The 21,906-nt window shown below is 35.1% G+C and overlaps 2 protein-coding genes across 2 annotated transcripts; both read right to left on the minus strand.

Moving 5' to 3' along the window:
* Window positions 1–4,729: 4,729 nt before the first annotated feature.
* Window positions 4,730–8,117, minus strand: fev (FEV transcription factor, ETS family member). Its single transcript, XM_051904653.1, has 3 exons — window positions 7,308–8,117; window positions 6,785–6,856; window positions 4,730–5,954 (listed from the first exon to the last, which is right to left on the minus strand). The coding sequence occupies exons 1-3, from the start codon at window positions 7,393–7,395 to the stop codon at window positions 5,407–5,409; spliced, it is 708 nt and encodes a 235-aa protein (XP_051760613.1). The 5' UTR covers window positions 7,396–8,117; the 3' UTR covers window positions 4,730–5,406.
* Window positions 8,118–13,105: 4,988 nt separating this feature from the next.
* Window positions 13,106–19,197, minus strand: cryba2b (crystallin, beta A2b). The gene is made up of 6 exons (XM_051904654.1): window positions 17,931–19,197; window positions 16,891–17,310; window positions 16,464–16,646; window positions 14,563–14,704; window positions 14,251–14,393; window positions 13,106–13,678 (listed from the first exon to the last, which is right to left on the minus strand). The coding sequence occupies exons 3-6, from the start codon at window positions 16,622–16,624 to the stop codon at window positions 13,531–13,533; spliced, it is 594 nt and encodes a 197-aa protein (XP_051760614.1). The 5' UTR covers window positions 16,625–16,646; window positions 16,891–17,310; window positions 17,931–19,197; the 3' UTR covers window positions 13,106–13,530.
* Window positions 19,198–21,906: the final 2,709 nt, after the last annotated feature.

Raw genomic sequence — 21,906 nt, forward strand, 5'->3', positions numbered from 1 at the left:
CTCAAAAATGAAAATTCTGTCATTAATTACTCACCCTCATGTCATTCCACACCCGTAAGACCTTAGTTAATCTTTGGAACACAAATTAAGATATTTTTGATAAAATCTGATGGCTCAGTGAGGCCTCCATTGACAGCAAGTTAATTTACACTTTCCAAAGCCCAGAAAGCTACTAAAGACACTTCATGTGACTACAGTGGTTCAACCTTAATGTTATGAAGCAACGAGAATACTTTTTGTATAGCGATGGACGATTTCAAAACACTGCTTCATGAAGCTTCGAAGCTTTACGAATCTTTGTTTTGAATCAGTGGTTCGGAGCGTGTATCAAACTTCCAAAGTCAGGTGATTTCAGTAAACGAGGCTTCGTTACATGCTTTTCGAAATTTCAATGGTTCACGTGACTTTGGCAGTTTGATACACACTCCGAACCACTGATTCGAAACAAAAGATTTGTAAAGCTTCGAAGTTTCATGAAGCAGTGCTTTGAAATCGTCTATCACTAGATATTGTTGAATAAAGTCATTATTTAGTTTTTTTGGTGCACAAAAAGTATTCTCGTCGCTTCATAACATTAAGGTTGAACCACTGTAGTCACATGAACTGTTTTAAATATGTCTTTAGTACCTTTCTGAGTATCTGAAAGTGTTAATTAATTTGCTGTCAATGGAGGCCTCACTAAGCCATCGGATTTTATAAAAAATATCTTAATTTGTGTTCTGAAGATGAACGAATTTCTTACAGGTGTAGAACAACATGAGGGTGAGCAATTAATGCAGAATTTTCATTTTTGGGTGATCTAACCCTTTAATGGTACATCTATACCCATCCATCCATCTATCCAATTCGGTGTTTGTCACACTTTGTTTTAAAATCACACTTATTGGAGTTGTATGAATTTCAGTTAATTTTAGTTCTACTTCTTTCAATTTAATTAAATGCTAATTTAAATTTAGGAATTCTCCATTTAATTCTGAATGGTGGACAAGTGATACATTCATAATATTCCAAAACAATATCACTGGACACTAATATGTTCTGTCTGGTGTATGTATGTTTCTTATTAGTTGCACCTACTGGATCCTTAGTAAACAAGTGTTTACCCCAAGAGACCCCAACCAAAGTGCCAAGCAAAAGATGATTAGTTCTTTTTTTGTACTTGTTAAAATGGTTCCTTAATCTGTCAGGAGGCTTTCTTCACCGTCAGTTTGACCGTATGATACTGTGCCCTGGCTATATATACTGTATAAGAGATCTTACCTAAGGCTTTCCACTAACTAATCCCAGATTAGTGGAAATGGGTTATAGCAGGTTGAAAATCAAAGTGTCAGTGGTAATACTCTGTTGACGGGTCAGTGAGTAAACATCTTTCCCATGAGCATGTCAAGAAAAACCAAAGAAAGCTCTCATCTTCAAGCAGATGGCTTAGTAATCTTAAAGTTATACTACTTTTTTGTGAAGATTTCTTTTGCTTTACGGAATAGTTCACCTAAAATTTAAAAATGCAAAACTTTTCTCACCCTCATGTAACCAATATGATTGTCTTTCTTCTGTAGAACACAAAAGGAGAAATTCTAAAGAATGTTCATGCTGCTCTTCATCGTACAATAAAAGCATATAGTGACCAGTGACTGTCAAGCTCCAAATAGAATAAAGAAACTGTCCATATGATTCATACAGATTTGGAATGACATGAAGGTGAATAAATGATAATAGAAATCCATAGTAAAACAATTTTGACATAATATAGAATGTTACAAACATGATATTATTTGTCTGAACATTTTAGTTTAAGTATTCTGTGTACAATAATGAGCCACACTTTTTTCAGTCTCTCTGGGGGAGAGCGAGATGGAGGATGTTGACTATATATAGAGTCAGAGTGGGTGTTCCGTGACTGACTTGAATGGATGATACATTCAGTGCCACCCACTGGCTGGGAGTTAGTCACTAGATCACACAGACAGATTCAAAGCAGTACTGCTCATTAAGCTTTCTCTAGGGGCCACCAGCCAACACTCCTCTCCTGTCACAGAGGCTTGTGTTTACCAGAAAGACTGCCTCACAATGACTTCAGCAGCCATTTAGGGGGCTAATAACCCTTAACAAACTTGAATTAGATTGATCGCTCTTTACTTCCTTCAATGATAGCAATTGTCCTTGACTGACCGTGACAGCAAAGATTTTTTGAGGTTGGCACCATGCTTGTAAACACAAGTTACTATATAAGAAACTAAAGCATTGGGTATTTTTAAGTGCCTTAGTGATTGAGTTTACAAGTAAGGAAAAATAAGTGTTTTTAAATGCTTGATTATATACATACTTGTTTAGAGATCGGAAATGTTCTTCTCCCATCTGTGTGTTATGCAAAAGCTGCTGCACTGGACTAAGCACAGATAATGTCCAGATTAACTCTTGTACATTCACCTACTCAGTGACACCCTCCAGGTCAAAAGAGCTTATTACAAAAGTGACTTAGCTCAGAGAGTACAGAGGAGACCTATGGAAGGCAGACCTTGTATATTATAGATGAAACGCCCTTTGCTGTTATTGGTTTACATTTTTACTTTCCCTATCTCTTAAATAAAAAAGATTACTAATGTTAAGTAATAATAACAACAACAACTGTGCATTTAGTTACTAGCCTACTTTAATTGGGTGTAACAATTATATCTTTAGGGTTACATATAAACAAAAATCATAGGTCACAAAAAGTTAAAACCATAAAAACATATGCTATGTAGTACCTTCATATTATTGTTTCATAAGTGTTTCATAATTGTTATACTGTTTCAATTTATCATAGACAGGCAGGTTCTATTGTGACAACTTACCCCATTTAGTGTATCTACTATTGGGGCAGATTATGTGTTGTTAAATAAGCTGTATCCTTCTCTGAGCAATAACGATGGAAATTACCAGTTTTGAACAAGGTCTACACAAAAACTAAATAAAAATAAACAGCCCGAGAAATATTCACTGGAGTAAAAAGTGTGACGATTAACTCCCCTAGTGAGAAAAACCTTAGAGAGTCCTTCATTGTTTTTTTGTTTTTATATATATATATCAGCTACAGATATAGCTTTGGCTGAAAGGAAACGTATGTCCCTGCACAAACCCTTTCTCTAAACTAGAATCTGTTGGCCAGACTAGAACCTATTTAAAATAAGTCCAGTGTGTCAGTGCAAACTAATCTTGCTATAAATGGCGGACCCCAGTAGAGCTGCTATTGACATGCAGATCACACTGATGGGACTTATGGTTCTCCTCACAATATACAGCAATGCTGGAGAAATTCCTCATCATGACATCAATAAGCAACTAGCCAATTAAACAAGAAAGCCATTTGTCACAAAGTACTCAAAGTAGTTAGTCTCGATACATGACAGGAAGATTTCTTTCTTACTTTCCCCAGTTTATATCTTGTGGTATTTTGATATATGAAGCTGAAATAATGCACTGTGGCTCTGTCTCTCACAGTAGTAGATATGGTGGAATATAGCTACATGGCGCCCTCTTGTGTTCTGATTGGGTGTTGTGGAAAGAAGTGTTCGCACACGTTTGTTATCATGGTGGAGGCTTTACACTAGCTAAATTCCACTTATTTTCATGCACATTTTGGGACACCGCATAAAAAAAAACTCTGGATGGAAACGCCAAGATACTCATAAATTCTAAAAATGAACATAAAAAAAAAAAAAAAAAAAAAACTTATACGCTCAATTGACTCGGATAAACTTTTTATCCGATAAGAAAACATAAACTACGATGGAAACACATTTACTGGATAAATTGCTCGATGCGCATCAAACGTGACTGCGATTGGACGGCATAACTGGACCAACCAGCGAAATCTCGTTGGCCAGCATCTGAAATGCTGTTTTTGTCATTCTGAAATGCCTGAGCACAGTCTGTCGTCCAAGTGGTTTAGTAGGCTACCTCCCAGAACTGTCTTCGACTATGTTCCCACAAGACCAGGCACCCGCCTCCGAAATCAAGACTCTGAGGCGCAAGTAATTTATTATGTAGGGAATAGCTTCTACTACTGCAGCAACTTCCATTTTTCTTAGTGATATTTAGCGCCTTGGAAAGTGACAACTTTGTTCTCTTCTGGATGAAAATGTGCTTTATTCGCAAATGTTTTATGCGATATTCCAATTTTGCGAATAAGTAAAATTCGCAACTTTGGATAAAAACATAGCTACTGAATCGATTTTTTTTTACAGTGTGATAATATGTTCCATTCTCTAAACTTAAACTTTTGTTAACGTCTATTATGCTGTTTCTTAGTGCAATGGCTGACACCCACAGCATAGCCCATTTTTAGGTTTTGCTTGTGATGACATTTAGTCAAATAGCTTAGGCAATACGGCAAAACACTTCCCATTAATAGCCTATAAAATAATGCTATAAAGACTTTTTATATAAAGCATGTTTTACTTTTTAATTGCTAAATTTTATTATTTTGATTAGTGACCATAGCCTAAAATAAAACTGTTTTTTTTTTTTTTTAAATAATAATAATAAAAACAATAGTGATAACGCATTTCACCCTTACTAAGGCTAACGTCGTAAGCATATTTATAGCAAAGATTTCTACCCTTATACAAAATCATTTATAAGGAAATGTTGCATTTTTCAGAATTAAATAAAAGTAGACTACCCAAAATGAGGTTACTACTTTAGCCAGGTTAGAAACACACAAAAAGAATAACCCTATAACAGATCAGACTTTTTAACAATTTTAATGTATTATCACAAGCAAAATACATTATAACAAAATAATCAACAGAGCGAAAAGAAGGGAACTACACAGACTAGTGATCAGTCCTCTCGTGCTTAAGTGGACCCATATGAAAAAATATCTATAATTAGCCTATTCTTTACGATTTATTAGGACATATACGATTTTGAAAAAGTATGTCCAATGTTCAGACCTACACCGTGCATGGGTCTCTGTCGTAAATTATTTACGAAATATCAAAGCGCTTTATAAGTGTGAACCATATGCTCGATTACACAAGTGTAGTAGCGAACACGTTTTGCTTCTTACCATTTGTTCTCGTACCATATAGTCTTTTCGCCAACATTACGTTAATATTGCAAGCCAAAACTGATTTTAACTGATCAACCCAGCTGATATTGATGATGAATTAGCCATGTTATTTGTTATCCATAAGATGGCGCTAAATTGTTTTCTTATCTTAAAGTGATCAACATTAACAGTCCTCAAAATGTTATGCCGAATAATAATTTCAATCGAGTAAGAATTTTAAGGCCTATTATGAATTATTAGACGGTCTTTCTCGGGGTGTGATTGCAATGTTGGCTACTAAAATGTGTTAGTTGCGCTTTTTAATATTAACCTAGTGTATCGATGCGCACTTCTGATCCCAATTTTAAAAATCAGTTATAGTGATTATTGATATTGTTCAGGTTGTTTAAACTATTGATATTGTTAACGCAACTTAAATGTGACGCAGAAACGGCACCGAAGGGTCCTGGCGGTTGCAGGTTGTGGCTGTGGTAGAGGGTGGGAGGAGATCCGGGCCAGTAGGAGAACCCCGACGGACCAACACCTGGAGCAACCAGATTGAGTTTGGAAATGCCTGAAAACTGGAGGGGAGCGAAGTTGCTCTGGAACTTATAAATAGCTTGTTCAGTTGAAGAGGGCTGGCACACTTGCGCCAGGCCGTTAAAGTCAAATTTGTACGCGTAGCGCTTTCCGTGCACCTTGGTCATGATGTTTTTGTCGTAGTAATAGCGCAGAGCTCGGCTCAGTTTGTCATAGTTCATGTTCGGTTTACTCTTGCGTTCCCCCCACCGTCTGGCCACCTCGTCCGGGTCTATCAGTTTAAACTCTCCATTGGTCCCCTCCCAGGCGATGCATGTCATATTGGCGCTGTCAGACAGCAGCTCCAGGAGAAATTGCCATAGCTGGATTTGTCCACTTCCTAAAACGGAAGGAAAGTAGGCTTACATGTAGCCTATGTACATTGTAAAAAATTCTTTTCATGTTTTGTTATCACAACATTTTTTTATTTTGTCAGATCAACTTGATTAATGTGGTTCAGATAACATTACATTTTGAGTTTCTGTTGATTAAACCATTGTATTAACTCAAATTGTTAGTTTCAATGAACTCAAAATTTTAAGGCAACCAGGTAACTTACTTTTTTAAGTTAAACTAACCATTCTTGTTTACAGTGTAGGGAAAACAAGGACACCGACCTTTTGTTATCAATATTCTGTGAAGCGTGAGAATAAATAAAGGACACTCTTGAAAATTAAAGTTTTTTGAAGTTACTTATTAAAATCACTCTTTTAAAAACAGTTGTCTATATGGTTATGGTTATATTTGATATTTAATTATATATTCCATTGGTTTTTTTTTTTTTTTTTTTTTTTTGGTTCTGCAGTCTTAAAAATAAAGATTCTTTGTTGGCATATGGTTCCATGAAGAACCTTTAAACATCCATGGAATTTTTCTTTTTGAGGTTCTTTGTAAGGTTCTTTAAGTGTTATTTACACTAAGAAAAAGGGTTCTCTGAAAGGTTCTTTTGGAAGCACAAAATGACAGCTTATTATCTATGTAGCCTACTAATTAGGTACGTTTTATTGTAGGCCTAATCATAAAATAAAATAATAAATGAGCGGCGTATATATCTTACAATTTTGCGTAATACACACAATAGTATACTGTATTTTTAAAATTATGCAAGAACCCCTTTTTTGCGCAAATGTGAGAAAATTCGTCTGTCAACAATTCATCGCATGCACTCACCTTTTTGCACGCCTGTGTTGATGGGGGTCCAAGAGGAGCTTTTGCTTTCCTTCAGAAGATTTTCTGTGGGATCTGGAAAAAAAAATAAAAACGTTTAAAAAGACGTCTGACAATTAGAATTCATGTTCTAAATGTATTTTGAAAATTTTGGAATAACATGAGTAAGACGCATTAAACATAGCTATTTCCCCGTTTGTGTAGGCCTATATTTGTAATAATTTTAGAAAAAACACGTAATGTCACCTATCTATAAATAACAATTCGCAATAAAAGAGGTTAAATAGTATGAGTATCGTCGTGTTTCAGCTCGCTGTATTTGCCCAGACTTCAGCGCTGAGGTCAGGAAACGCGTCCAGGAAAAAGGATATCCGATTTCCGACAAAAGAGGACATGCGTTCCAGATGGAGAAGTCAGAGACACCGGCGATGGTGCGCAGCATGCACCCGCAGACCCCTAGCATCGCCCTTTTCTTTTCAGTCATTTCAGCAATTTTTCTCATTTTACGCACAAAAAGACTGTGTACCTGAGAGATACATGTTAAACATAAGGCTTCCTCCGCAGTTCTGTCGCATTGTGGTGGTGGTGGTGGACGTGAAAGGGTAGGCTTTCATTGGCGCAAAGATTTTTATTAAACTTTATCTCAAAACTGTGATCTGGAATAAATGTGAGACAGATTGAAGTTTCCAGGCAACTGTCACAAGCCCCATCTCTGAGACAATATTCAGACAGCAATTTCCTTCGGTGCATTGGTTTAATTAAAAGAGCAATTTACCTCTGTCATCCCTCCCCGTCTCCACAATAAAAAGGAACCGATAGAAATTCGGCCTTATCAATCCACCATCAAGGTTTAATAAAGTTTCTGCGTTAAGATCAGAGTTTCTATGGAGAATTGAAGTGTTTGACATGGAAACCGGTTCAGATCCTCTTTCTTTTCCGCCTTTTTACCTCTTTGCAAACAGAAAGGCCTGTTCCATGTTGGTTGAGAATATTTACCTTTTAACCATGCCTCAGTGCATAATGGTAAACAAGAACATTTTATCCCAAACGTATGTTGCTTTAATATGCAATAGATGGTATTGTAAACCCTGTACCTTGCAGTATAAGGGTTCGGTTATACTGTTACATAATGCATTGGTGTTATTAAACAAAAAATATTTGTTTTTTAATTGAATATGAACATGACACAACATTCTGTTATCACTCTTATTAGAAGAGAAGAGACGCTTAGGCGCTTCATATATAACCTTTTACAGGTCCAGAGGTTCCCGTCATAGGATTATTTTATTGATTACTTTTAATTTTTTTTTTTTTAAATATGTTTTCTACTAAACATACTTCATCACCAAAAAAATAAATAAAAATAAATAATGAAATAACCCATGCAATAATTTTCTCCTTAAAGCCTATAGAACCTTTTTGGCATAAAAGATTCTTTAAAACTGAGTTAAGAGTCCTAGGGTTCTATATAGAACCCCTATAAACATATATATATATATATATATGTGTGTGTGTGTGTGTGTGTGTGTGTGTGTGTTTATAGGGGTATATATATATATATATATATATATGTTTAGAAGGGTTCTATATAGAACCCTAGGGTTCTTGACTGGATTGGAAAATAACTAAACTTATCTTTTATTGACACCTTTTTTTTATTATATTAGTCCTTGAATTTCATACCTTTTTACAAAACCAAATCTTAAAAAAACAAAACAAAAAAAAAACAATACTATGATAAATGTAGATAAATTTAAATTATGTTGTACATATTGTAAACTACGATTTTTGAGTGAGATTAGGTTAACCATATATTTTATAATAGTCCCATACGACACTCGTAGACTCATGAAGTGACAAAAAATGCAGACAAAGAAGGTAAATGCTTTATTTTCTTCTTTTTTTTTTTTTTTCTTTTTTTTTTTGTGCCGAGCAAACATGTTAATGCAGTGACTGTACAGGGGTGTGTAGCCTATATTTTATTTCAAACTGAAAGGGGTAATAAATATTTGTTTAAAAGATTCATGCCATGAAATAGATCAGGTAGTGCTGGTGTGTGATTACACTCTGCTTATTCTGTATACTGAACCTGTATTAACTGAACAAAAATAAAGAATCCCAGCAGCATCTTCAACTGCGAGAGCAGCATCGTTATTAACACAAACACACATTAACATCAGCTGTAATAGGCTAGTCATCTTGTCGTTGTTTTTGTGCATCACTCTCGCGCGCTTTGTCGTGTTGTCTCTGGCGTCCCAGACTTGCTTTAGCTGCCTGAGTCATTAAAGAGTTCGCAGGCAACTTAAAACAAGCCTCGGATGCGAGGCAATGCTTGAGTTTGTCCACTCGACATATTTCATGCCGGCTTGGACCTTCTGATGAATAAATTCGATACACCTAAATACAATAATGAAAAATGCGATATGTTTATCAAAGGAAAAGATCTAGAAAATAAAAATGCAAAGAGAAAGGATTAAATCTGGAATAAATCTGAAGATAAGTTTGTGTTTCTAATATCAAGCTGATAGCTGTAATTGGCCTGCACGATTCTATACACTGTAGCCTTTGTATCTGAATCCGCAGATTCAGAGAAAAAAAAAAAAAATGTTTTTTTTCCCCTCAGAATTTTATTTGTTTGTTTTAAATGTTTGTACTTTAGATGTACAAACATTTTGTTTTAGTTAAAATGATTAAAATGAAATGGGGCTGTAAATGGGGGATACTAATTAATGTACAGTAAATTCGATAACCAACATAAAATCAAATGTCCACGTTTCATATGGCGTCACAACTCTCCCCGGTAGGGGGTAAGTTGTAACAGCTGCACTCTTTATATTTGACATTCATTTCAGGTCAGGAATCGGTAATAGATTATTAAACATATTTAATGTGTAGCAGGCAAATTTTGGAATATTATATCAAAGTTTGAGAAAGTACACAGCACAAACAACATTGTGTTTCAAAGAACAAAATGTGTTGCTCCCCGCTGGTCTCCCCTTCTGTTCTTGATATAACCTTGTTAGATCATACGATTTTTACTAGAATAAATAGCCTATTTAAGGCTACTTAAATAAACTTCTTTAACTAATGTTATCATTAGCACGTTTAGTTTAATTAACAAAACATTTTTTACAGTGCAGTTTTATAAGGTTGGATTTGTGATTCATAGCTACCTGCCATTTCCTTCTAAATACTAACTTACAAGTGCCGGTCTCTGTCCTGATTTGCTCCCTTAATAAGTTGACTTACCCCGTCCTGTTATGTCAGACTGCAGCCTGTCTCAGATCCAGCTGCTTTCAGCACTCTTGTCTGTCTTATAACCACTGCACTAAGAACCACTACACTTTTAATGAGCTCGTAGGGAAATGTGTATTTAATAAAGGTGTGTACAGGTGAACATTTTATTAGGAGATCCTGGACTGGGTGTGGGAGCGAGTTTTCAAACAGCAACTGCTCAAATACTGCCAGAGTCCTGAACGGTTACACCACAAACAAAGAAGAGGCGGAACACACCCGGATCCCAGTGTAACACACGATTTGATTGGACGAATATGAAACCGTACTTCCTTTAACCCTTCATCAATAAAAGTGTAATGTTTAAATCCTGGTAAGCATGAGGCCAAGAAAGTTCTCAGTTCCGTCCATTGCATTAGACATCGGCTGTTTTCATCAATGAAAAACATTACAGGCATATTCAAACATGAACGTGTACGATATGTATTTGATCCAATAGGGTCAGGACCTCGGACAGCTCCAGACAAACCCAAACAGGTGGGAACACGTGACAACTCTCACCCCTCCCCCCATGTATAGCCCATTAGTATGGTGAATTAAGGAAAAAAAGGTTAACAATGCAACTGTAGTACTATATATATGTATATATATATATATGGGGTTTTCGAGCATCAAAACAATAAGTGTAATACAACTTTGAATTGTTGTTTTTCAATACATCAGAATGGGTCCTGTTTAATTTGGGGGTTTTTTTGTTTGTTTTTTTTTCTGAGCAAAAATTAAATATCATGCATTTTTACCATGATTTATAGAAGACACCCACTAAAATGTCATTTAGTGTAACAATCTTGTCAGGGATATTTACAGCAAAAAATGCTAATTACTTGTAATTTTACATTTTTTTAACTTTGCCACTGTTTTGCCCATTTGTCAGCAAGAATTTTTTATTCATTTAAAATGCAATAAAATTTAGTATGCTCACTTATTGTTTTATATATTTTAATATGTACAGGTCAGAATAAGTATGTTGTTTCAATTTTTAAATAAATATAATGTTACACTGAATGACATTATTTCACTAAAATTTTAACAATTTTTTTCTCCCAAAACTTATTTGAAACCTTAAAAGTAGATGTTTAATGTGCTTTCTATGTATATAAAATCACTTTTGTAAATTTCTATTGACGCGGACATCCAAATGTCTTTGACCCATATATATATACATACAGTGCTCAGTGTAAATGAGTACACCCCCTTTGAAAAGTAACATTTTAAACAAACACAAAAATAATTTCCAAAATGTTGACAAGACTAAGTTTAATGTAACATCTGTTTAACTTATAACATGAAAGTAAGGTTAATAACATAACTTAGATTACACATTTTTCAGTTTTACTCAAATCAGGGTGATGCAAAAATGAGTACACCCCACAACAAAAACTACTACATCTAGTACTTTGTATGGCCTCCATGATTTTTAATGACACCAAGTCTTCTAGGCATGTAATGAACAAGTTGGCGACATTTTGCAACATCTATCTTTTTCCATTCTTCAAGAATGACCTCTTTTAGAGACTGGATGCAGGATGGAGAGTGATGCTCAACTTGTCTCTTCAGAATTCCCCATAGGTGTTTGATTGGGTTCAGATCAGGAGCCACTGAATCACTTTCACCCTGTTCTTCTTCAGAAATCCAACAGTGGCCTTAGATGTGTGTTTAGGATCATTGTCATGTTGGAAAAGTGCAAAATGACCAAGGGCACAGAGTGATGGTAGCATCTGCTCTTTCAGTATAGAGCAGTACATCTGTGAATTCATGATGCCATCAATGAAATGCAGCTCCCCGACACCAGCAGCACTCATGCAGCCCCACATAAGGAAACTGCCACGACCATGTTTCACTGTAGGCACCATGCATTTCTCTTCGTATTCCTCACCTTTATGACACCATACAATTTTGAAGCCATCAGTTCCAAAAACATTTATCTTGGTCTCATCACTCCAGAGTATAGAGTCCCAGTAGTTTTCATCTTTGTCAGCATGGGCCCTGGCAAACTCTAGGCGGGCTTTTTTGTGCCTGGGCTCTAGGAGAGGCTTCTTTCGTGGACGGCACCCATGCATGCCATTCCTCTGCAGTGTACGCCGTATTGTGTCATGGGAAATAGTCACCCCAGTTTGGCTTTCTACTTCTTTAGATAACTGCAGTGAACTTGCATGCCGATTTTCTTCAACCCTTCTCATCAGAAGACGCTCCTGTCGAGGTGTTAACTTCCATGGACGACCTGGACGTCTCTGTGAAATGGTTGCAGTTCCATCTTTTTTAAATTTTTGTACCACTTTTGCTACAGTATTCTGACTGATAAGTAAAGCTTTGCTGATCTTCTTGTAGCCTTCACCTTTCTGGTGTAAAGAAATTATTTTCTTTCTCAGGTCTTGTGACATTTCTCTTCCATGTGGTGCCATTGCTGACAGCATGAAATGAGAAGAGGTTTTAATACCCTTTTATAGTCAACTGTCTGCTGGACACCTGTGTAATGAATAATTAGACTCACCTGTGGTTGAATTCTTGTTAAATTAGACATTTGTATTCTAAAATTTAGCTTTGCTCCAGAGACTTTCAGTGGGGTGTACTCATTTTTGCATCACCCTAATTTGAGTAAAACTGAAAATTTTGTTCTATAAGTTATATTATTAACCTTACTTTCATGTTATAAGTTAAACAGATGTTATATTAAACTTAGTCTTGTCAACATTTTGGAAATTATTTTTGTGTTCATTGAGATATTGTTTAAAATGTTACTCTTCAAAGGGGGTGTACTTATTTACACTGAGCACTGTATATATCATTTTTAAAATAGAAAGATTTTTCTTTACGTTTTTGATATTTTTCATTTCGAAAAAAAAAATTCTAATTTATAGGAAATAAAATTATATATATATATATATATATATATATATATATATATATATGAATAAATTTATTTTATTTTTGTATAAATGTATTCGTAAATGTAGATGAAATCCCCCAAAACAGGCCCACAAAGAACAAATAATGAGGCACTAACATGAATGTACTCATGCTCTTGTTTATTAGAAATATCACAGTCTCACATCCTCCATCATATAGATGGTGTAGAATGTCATTAAGCAAGACTTGGTGTTGTTCAGCTGGTGTAAATCATCCTAATTCTTAAATATAACGAAGTGGCTTATTCCTCCATTGAAAGTGTAGTCTGTCTCAGAAAAAAATCTTGCCAACATTTCTGCATGATTACATTTACCTTGAAATTTGGGAGGCCTTCTCTAATTACATATAGCTTTAAAAAGCATCAGACATTTTTGTTTTTTACATCAAGGATTACCACTTAGCAGATCCATGATTTGAGCAGAGAAGTTATTTTATTTAAAAAAGCAAGGAATTGCCACAAGCACTCTTTTACCATAGTTTAAATAATGTCTTTATTGCCTATAGTAATGACACGGCATGACATGATGGGTACATAATGGTGTCGGGTCTTATTGCTGAATTCTGCGCATAGACTGGATCTGATTGGTGTGTGCCTGGGTGCCGTACTCGTTGTAGCATCTGTACTCTCCTTGGCGTCTGTCTCTCTCAAAGATGTACTGATATCCACGGTAACCAGGAAACTGATAGCCTACCCAGCTGCCAGAGAAAAGGGCAAATCTCATTTATTGCACCGCACACCAATAATGTGTATATAATTATGTGTGCAGGGGAGGTGCTACATTATGTAAGTAATACATTATTTGTAACAAAGAAATGAAGATCCACAAAGAACACATTCTGTAAGAAATGCATTTGGAAGACATTTACTGATAATCAAAGATAATCAAATGTACATATATATTTTCTGTGCTTTTGTTTTGAACATTTAAAAAACTAAATTATTAAATATAGTAATATTTATAGGGTTCTGTCAGGTAAAATAGAACTTTTGATCCCTCATTTTATGAATTTAATTTTAATGAATTAATTTTGTTTTAATTAATTTTAAATTTTAATTAAATTTTATGAATTAAACAGCTTGTAAACATACTTTATCACTATAAAAAACTGAAATAACCTGTTAAACATGAAAGTATTATGCAATCATTTTAGGCATTCCTCTTTATATAGAACCTTTTTGGCTTACAACTGAGTCAAGAACTCTAGGGTTCTTTATAGAACATTTTTCTTCTAAGAGTGATGTTGTTAAGAGTGATGAGGTGACTTACGCTCCAGAGTTGACTTTGATTGAGGGAACTTCCTTGCTGCACCAACCCATGGCTTGGAGGGAGGGATAGTCCTCACACATCTCAAATTTACGTCCCATGAAGTCTTCACACTCATAGAGGGTAATCTTACTGTCACTGTGGTTCTGTCGGGGAAAGGGTGAGTATGGGAAATGAGATCATGGAGGTGATGATTAGGACGATATTTGTTATGAAGTAAACCTAATGTGCTGTTTTAACAGAGATTGCTGAAATGATAAAAGAAGCGCTTGAGAAAGTCTTTGCAGATTTTACGTAATGGAAAAAAAAACTTACAGCACATTTAATAGGTCTGAAAGAGAGCATGTGCTCTGTTCTGTAACTGCTGTTGCCACTCCAGGCCTGGTAACAGGGATAGTCTCCTTTCTCTAGGATAAACTGCTGGCCCTGGAACTCGGGATATTCGTACCCCACCCAGCTGAGAGAGACAGAATGTCATAGTCAACACAAACACAAACCATGAAGCAACATCGTTTTACATGGCAGTGATCGCTACTGATCAGGACACAAAAGGAAAAGCAAACACGATGGTTTGGACTGAATGAGCGGCTCTGTGTTCTTTTATCAGCTCATCTGTCATCACAGACAGCCACAACACAGCGGCAGCTGCCAGCCGCACACACTATCTCTGCTATCTCTCTGTCATTGTTCCAGTTTGGATAAATATATATAAAAACAGCATTCGGGTTACAGTTGGAAATACTGTTTATGACTATTAAATTGGTGGTTTTGTGGGACATTGTGCAGATGGCATAATAATCAAGTATGTTGCAAAATGTATGTTAAGTAAGTTAGTCACTTTAATTCATATATATATATATATATATATATATATATATATATATATATATAATGTTTGTATGTGTATAGTAGTGGTCAAAAGTGATTTCCGGAGGGGATATTTGTTTTTGTTTTTAATGACCCTACAAGTTCAATTAAACCATCAAAATATGGGGAAAATATTTTATATTTTTTAAATAATTTAAATATGAGGGAAGAACAAAACACTACACTTTGTTATGGTATTTATCTGTCAAAAAGGCAAACTATACAGCTGCAGGTTTTATTTTACCATACCAGGGGTGGCCAACGTCAGTCCTGGAGAGCCACAGTCCTGCAGAGTTTTGCTCCAACCCTAATCAAACACACCTGAACAAGCTAAACATGGTCTTAATGGTTACTAGAAAGATACAGGCAGGTGAGTTTTTATCAGTGTTGGAGCTGAACTCTGCAGGACTGTGGCTCTCCAGGACCGACGCTGTCTATCCCTGTACTATACAAAAGTAAAACACAAAAAACTCACAGGAAAAAACATACATTGTAAGCATATTTTGTTGGTTCTCTTTTGTTTTTGCATGAGTTCATAATTTCTTTGTATGACAGCTTGGCTAAAAATGATCTTGGCACAATTTGGCATGTTTCATTGCGTTATCACAAATAAAACAAAACTGACTCCAAACACAACTATGCAATATGCTTACAAAATCTTTAACAAATATTTTAATAATATTTGTATAAAGGGTGAATTTTCATAGGCCGGACCTAACTTTTGGCCACTACTGTATATATATATATATATATATATACACACACATATACTATCATTCATTCAAAAGTTTGAGGTCAGAAAGATTTTTTGAAAGAAGTCTCTTCTGATCACCAAGGCAGCATTAATTAGATAAAAAAATACAGTAAAACAAAAATATATAGTGAAATAATATTACATTTTAAAATGTTTTCTATTTGAATATATTTTAAAATGTAATTTGCCAAAGATGGCAAAGATGAATTTTCAGCATCATTACTCCAGTCTTTAGTCACATGATCATTCTAATATGCTGATTTGCTGCACAAGAAACATTTTTTTTTATCATTATCAATTTTAAAAACAGTTGTGCTGCTTAACATTTTTGTATTTTCAGGATTCTTTGATGAATAGAAACATCATTTATTTGAAATGGAAATGTCATTTTAAATGTCTTTACTGCCAATTTTGATCGATTTAATGCATACAATTTGTCTACAGTATATATTTTATATCTGTGCACATTACTTCTAATTTTTTAAATATCTCAATGTATTAATCAATCAAAATATATCTCTAATATTAAACATGGCAGTTATATATCCTCTCTGCTTTACCATTTGCACATTAAACATCCAGAGGTTACACTTACGGGCCGTTCTCCACCTTAATGGAGCGAATCTTTCTGAAGTCTCTGTCCAGAATGTTCTGGCACTCAAACATGAATTCACAGCTCTTGCCCTGGAAGAACTCCTCCTCGAACACAGTCATCCTAAACTTCCCCCTCTGCTCCAATTCCTGCTGCGGATTCATGGCTGCTGTCGATCACCGCGCTCTATACCAGGAAAAACGAGGAGAGGAGAGGGGCATAACCAAGACCACAGCATGAATTCATGCACCCATGTGAAACATTCCTGGGTAGATTAAGTGAAAATCAATTCCTGGATAAAGTTTTGACAGTATTTGACATGATCTTTTTTTGGTCAATAAGATCCCTTTCTCTCTCTCTGTCTGTGCTCTTTATCATTGTACAGGAATCCGATGTTTCACTCTGAGGGCTAAGACAGTGTCATACTCACGTACTGAGGTGGGACAGATCCAGTATAATCAATGTGGTGGCCAAGCCCTTGTCCAGTGTTTTTATAGCACAGGGCCCCTCATTTAGTGCAGAATGCGCATCAGGCCTGCACACTCAGCAGCAGCCAACAGAAAAACCGCATTAGCCTTGACTATTGTGGAGCCCTGTGCGGCCTATTGTGGAGGTCTTAGACCCACTGACTCATCAAAACGCCACTCTCTGCCCCCACGCTGGACCCTTGGCTATTCACAATGGCGATGCTTTGACACGAGACTTTGATTGGATAGAGCAGATAATAGCAGAATTGTTGGAGATTAGACTGAGCCGTGGTCACTCTCTGGTGCCTGCTTGTGGATGCTCTCGATGGGCAGAGCTGGCTGCTGTTGACCTATATGAGGACATCTCTCATACCCTTATTTTTCTGAAAAATAATAATATCAGAATCCGTCAGAATTATTTTCTTTTTGTTTCTGAGATCATTTGACTCACAATATATATGCATGTTATGAAAAAAATCGCTACATATAGTATAATTCACATTATTCACAACAGATAATAATATATTCTTTTGAAATACATTTTAATTGCTGCTGTTCAGATAAATTGGGCATATACAGCTGGTTTTGTACAATAAATAACAACTTTAAATAAATAATACATCATAAAAGTAATGTTTGAAATGTGATAAGCATGGTCAGATTGATCATGTCAAGCAAGTGCCATTTATTTTAGAACATGATCATATCAATAAAAAATAGACAGTTTACAATTATTATTTTAAAAGGTAAACTAAACATTAGTCCAGTGGTCAGCCCTTTTGATGACATCTTGTGGTGTGATGCTTTATTGCATGACCAGTAGCTCTGGATTTCTGTACATTTTTATGACCTTTATCACTAGAGTAATAAGTTGTATTATTCATAGACTTTATAGACATACATTTATTACAATTATGTTGGAATAAAAACCTTATAAAATATTCTAATAAGCCAAGGCATTAATAATGTGTGTGTCGGTGCATGCATATGTGATTTTTCTCACCTGTTAGGTGTTGTTTGCGTAAGAACAGGTGCTATAGAGATACAGGGCGCACAGCTGTTGCTGTTATCCTGATTTGACAGATCTCAGCTCATCCTCATTTTCTCAGGATAAGCAATTACATCCCACACACCCTGATACAAAAATAAGAGAAATAATATAATTATAATTAAGTTGCATCAATACTTTAATTTCATAATGGAAACAACACACACCACACACTAGTAGCACAGAGTAATTATGACATGCATTCAGACTAATATATATATATATATATATATATATATATATATATATTAGGGGTGACCCTGAATAGTCAACGATTCGATGCTTTGATAGGAGGAGCCTGATTCGACTACCAATCTCACAGTCGAATCTTCGCAGAGGTGTCATGAGACGAGATATGGGGGTGCTCAATATCTGATTTTACATAGACCTACTGGTTTTCTCCCAATAAGTTAATGTACAGCCTATTATGATAATGTTGTAAATAAAAATGTGAAAAGAAAGAAGCTTTTAATAAATATTTTTAATGTGCGTCAATAAATCCAACCACCCCTGTGACAGAGTTAAGTTTCACTTTCCATGATCCGTGACCGACAGAGGAGCATCTTAGCGGCAGGGATTAAATCTTTAACAATGTCTGGGATAAGAAAATCTAAAGTGTGTGTGTGTATATATATATTCATGGATAATGAATATATATATACACACAATAGTCATTCATGGATAAGGTTTTTAAAAGTGTAAAAAAATAATGATGAAAATATAATTCATTTTGAAGCTTTATTAAGCGTTAACAATGAGATTATGTGGTTTTTATAATCAATTAACACTGCTTTCGTCATTTTTTACAATATCGACAAAATCTGTCACCAAAAAAGTCATTCGGTTTAACCAAAATTTCAGTTTTACTGAATGACACTTTTGGTTATACCGAATGACGATATTTTCAAACCATGTAAACAGGCTTATATCTAGCTAGCTAGCAAAAGGACAATCAAACATTTTATATAATAAGTACAAGTTTTTAAAATACTACAACATTTTTTATGTTTTATAGCAGTTGTACCAAATAACCTCATGTTTCGGGACGTGCGTATGAGCAAGTGAAAACATGATTTTTTCAAATAGTTAAAAGAGAGTAAGTTACTTTGCTTCACGACCATGTGGTCCTTTGCAGGTGTCTGAATGATGACACATCCTGTCACATGATATTGACCATGACTGGATCCAAAATGGTCTCTTTATATTTGTTACTCCGAATGACATCGGTGAAATTCATTTTTCCGGACATTCTTTCTCATAACAAAGCAATGACTTCTACACATACCATTTTACACTATGTTGATATATAATGTTACAAAAACATGCAATATATACATTGATTACATTTTAAGATATTTTAAGCACAAATGGCTGTATTAGCTTTTGGATGGTTAAACCGAATGACCTTTTGACACTTCAGAATCTTTGAAATAGCTTTATATGAAAGATACCTTTATATAGCAAAATATAATTAAAACCTTTTGGGAGTAAAAGAGATCTAGTTGTACTACCTTACATACTTTGGATGTCATATCTTTGTTTTTTATTAGGCCTATTATTAAGGCCTTTGGACAAAAAAATGACCCGACACGTCATTGACCCATATATATATATATTGCAGATTCATTTCGGTGTTGATACTGTTGACATGGATAGGCCTACGCATAATTCCAAGTCTGACTGAACAGCTCTGGTTAGAACGTCACGGGTTGCCATATCTCTTAATTGCGGTAGTTATGGTGTGAATGCAGCATAAGCTCATTGTTTTGACTCGGTAGGAATTCTAAAAGATGGCTGCTGTTTGCTTGCGGAGCGCCGACTGAGGTCTGTCTGTATCTGCATAGCATAAAAACCATATATCTGCGTGAACAGGGGTATGTAAAAACATACGTTGACAGGCAGGTAGGACATCGTATTATTTCATTCGGACCAAATATAATAATTGGATGAACATTTTATGGTCCTGCGCCTTCCACAGACTATATATATTTTAAAAAATACATAGACCGCTTAATAAAGTGATTGCTATCAGGATATGAGGAGACTTTCAACCACTAGGCCTATAACAAAAATATTTCTGTAGAGAATCACCTGCACCTTGAAGCAGAACAACTGTTTTCAACATTCATAATAATACATATTTCTTGAGCAGCAAATCAACATATTATAATGATTTCTGAATGATCATGTGACACTGAAGACTGGAGTAATGGTGCTGAAAATTCAGCTTTGCCATCATAGGAGTAAATTACATTTTAAAATATATTAAAATAGAATACAGATATTTGTAAATTATAATAATAAATTACCATATTACTGGTTTTACTGTACTTTTGGTACTAAAAATGCAGCTTTAATGAGCATAAGAGATGATGAATCATCAGATGATGATGCACTGTAATGTGTGTGTTCAATGTAAAAAAATCCAAATGCAAAAACTAGGTGTAACTGTCAGAGTGATTTGACATGCAAATAATCCTTTGCAAATCAGAAAGTGTGATGCTTCCGTCTCACTGCAGGAATACATGTGTCATTGCTCAGAAAAGCAGGATTTGACATATCATATTACATTTCATTTGAACCAAATGAAAGTCTAAGTTTTATGAATATCTAAAAATGAATTGAACTGTAATATGGCCACATTTCATTTAGCTGTGAAGATGAACTAAATGCTAAATGTTTATTAATGTGTGTGGTGTACAGCACCATTAACCATAGGTGTGCATATTGTTTTTCCTGATTGTCATTCATTTACTTTGCCAGTTTTCAAACAGGTGTGAAGGTGCAGTGAAACTGGTCGGTGCTATTTGAATAGTTAGTGCTGGATGACGTTTTCTTTAGGGTGCCATGGAAACTAATCCTTCTAAGGGCAAATGTGGACAGGTCCAGACAACTATAGTGCAGGTGACATCTGCTCAGATAATGTCCTTTATGTGTTTGAGCACACAAGCTGGCCGCTTCTGCTGAACATGGCCATGACAGAGACAGACATTTCCATCTAATCTACTGCCAAGGGCAAGAAAAAAAACACAATTTGCATTTTCAACAGTAACCCTTTTAACTGCCACATAGCCAACAGGCAACTCCTGTCCAGCAGGTAGCTGTTTGCCAAGTACTTTATGGAATAATGCAATATATGCTTCATTCAATTGTGTCGGTTGAAACATAAGTAGAGCGGTAAACGTATCAAATAATTAAATAATAATAATAAAAATACATATTAAGATTGGTTTCTTTTAAATTTTGTTTCTGTTTTATTAAAATAATTTAACAAATCAGAATAACATACATTGAATAACCTTATAGAGATTAAATATATTGTCTGCTGCCTCCATTATGAAAAGAAAGACAATGATATATTTAATTAAAGGGATAGTCACTGTCAAGTTGTTCCAAACCTGTATGAATTTCTTTCTTCTACTGAACACAAAAGAAGATATATTAAATGTCAGTGCAGGGGTCCATCAACTTTTTGGTTTCCAACATTCTTCAAAATATCTTCTTTTGTGTTCAGCAGAAGAAAGAAATTCATACAGGTTTGGAACAACTTGAGGGTGAGTAAATGATGACAGAATTTTCGTTTTTGGGTGAACTATCCCTTTAAGATATTTTCACATATACAGTTGGTTCTTCAACAATGAGGCTTCTCTCAATTATCTGACTAGAAAATATAATAATTCAGTTTAATGGAAATCTTTTATTAGGCTATCAATACTGATTGTTATATTTATATTGTTCTTAAAATACAATCACATGGTCATATAAGACGAAAAATAAAGGTTTAATTATTAGGCTGCAAGTGGTACTGGAAAAAAATAGGCCTTAACAAGCAGTTTTCCTTTTGTCTAAATACCAAATAAATATCCAACAAAATAACATGAAAACAAGAAATTTGTATCTTATATCGACAGCTATTTCATAGGCTAATCAG

The sequence above is a fragment of the Ctenopharyngodon idella genome, chromosome 9 (assembly GCF_019924925.1).
Source record: "Ctenopharyngodon idella isolate HZGC_01 chromosome 9, HZGC01, whole genome shotgun sequence".
In the NCBI taxonomy this organism is placed as follows: domain Eukaryota; kingdom Metazoa; phylum Chordata; class Actinopteri; order Cypriniformes; family Xenocyprididae; genus Ctenopharyngodon; species Ctenopharyngodon idella.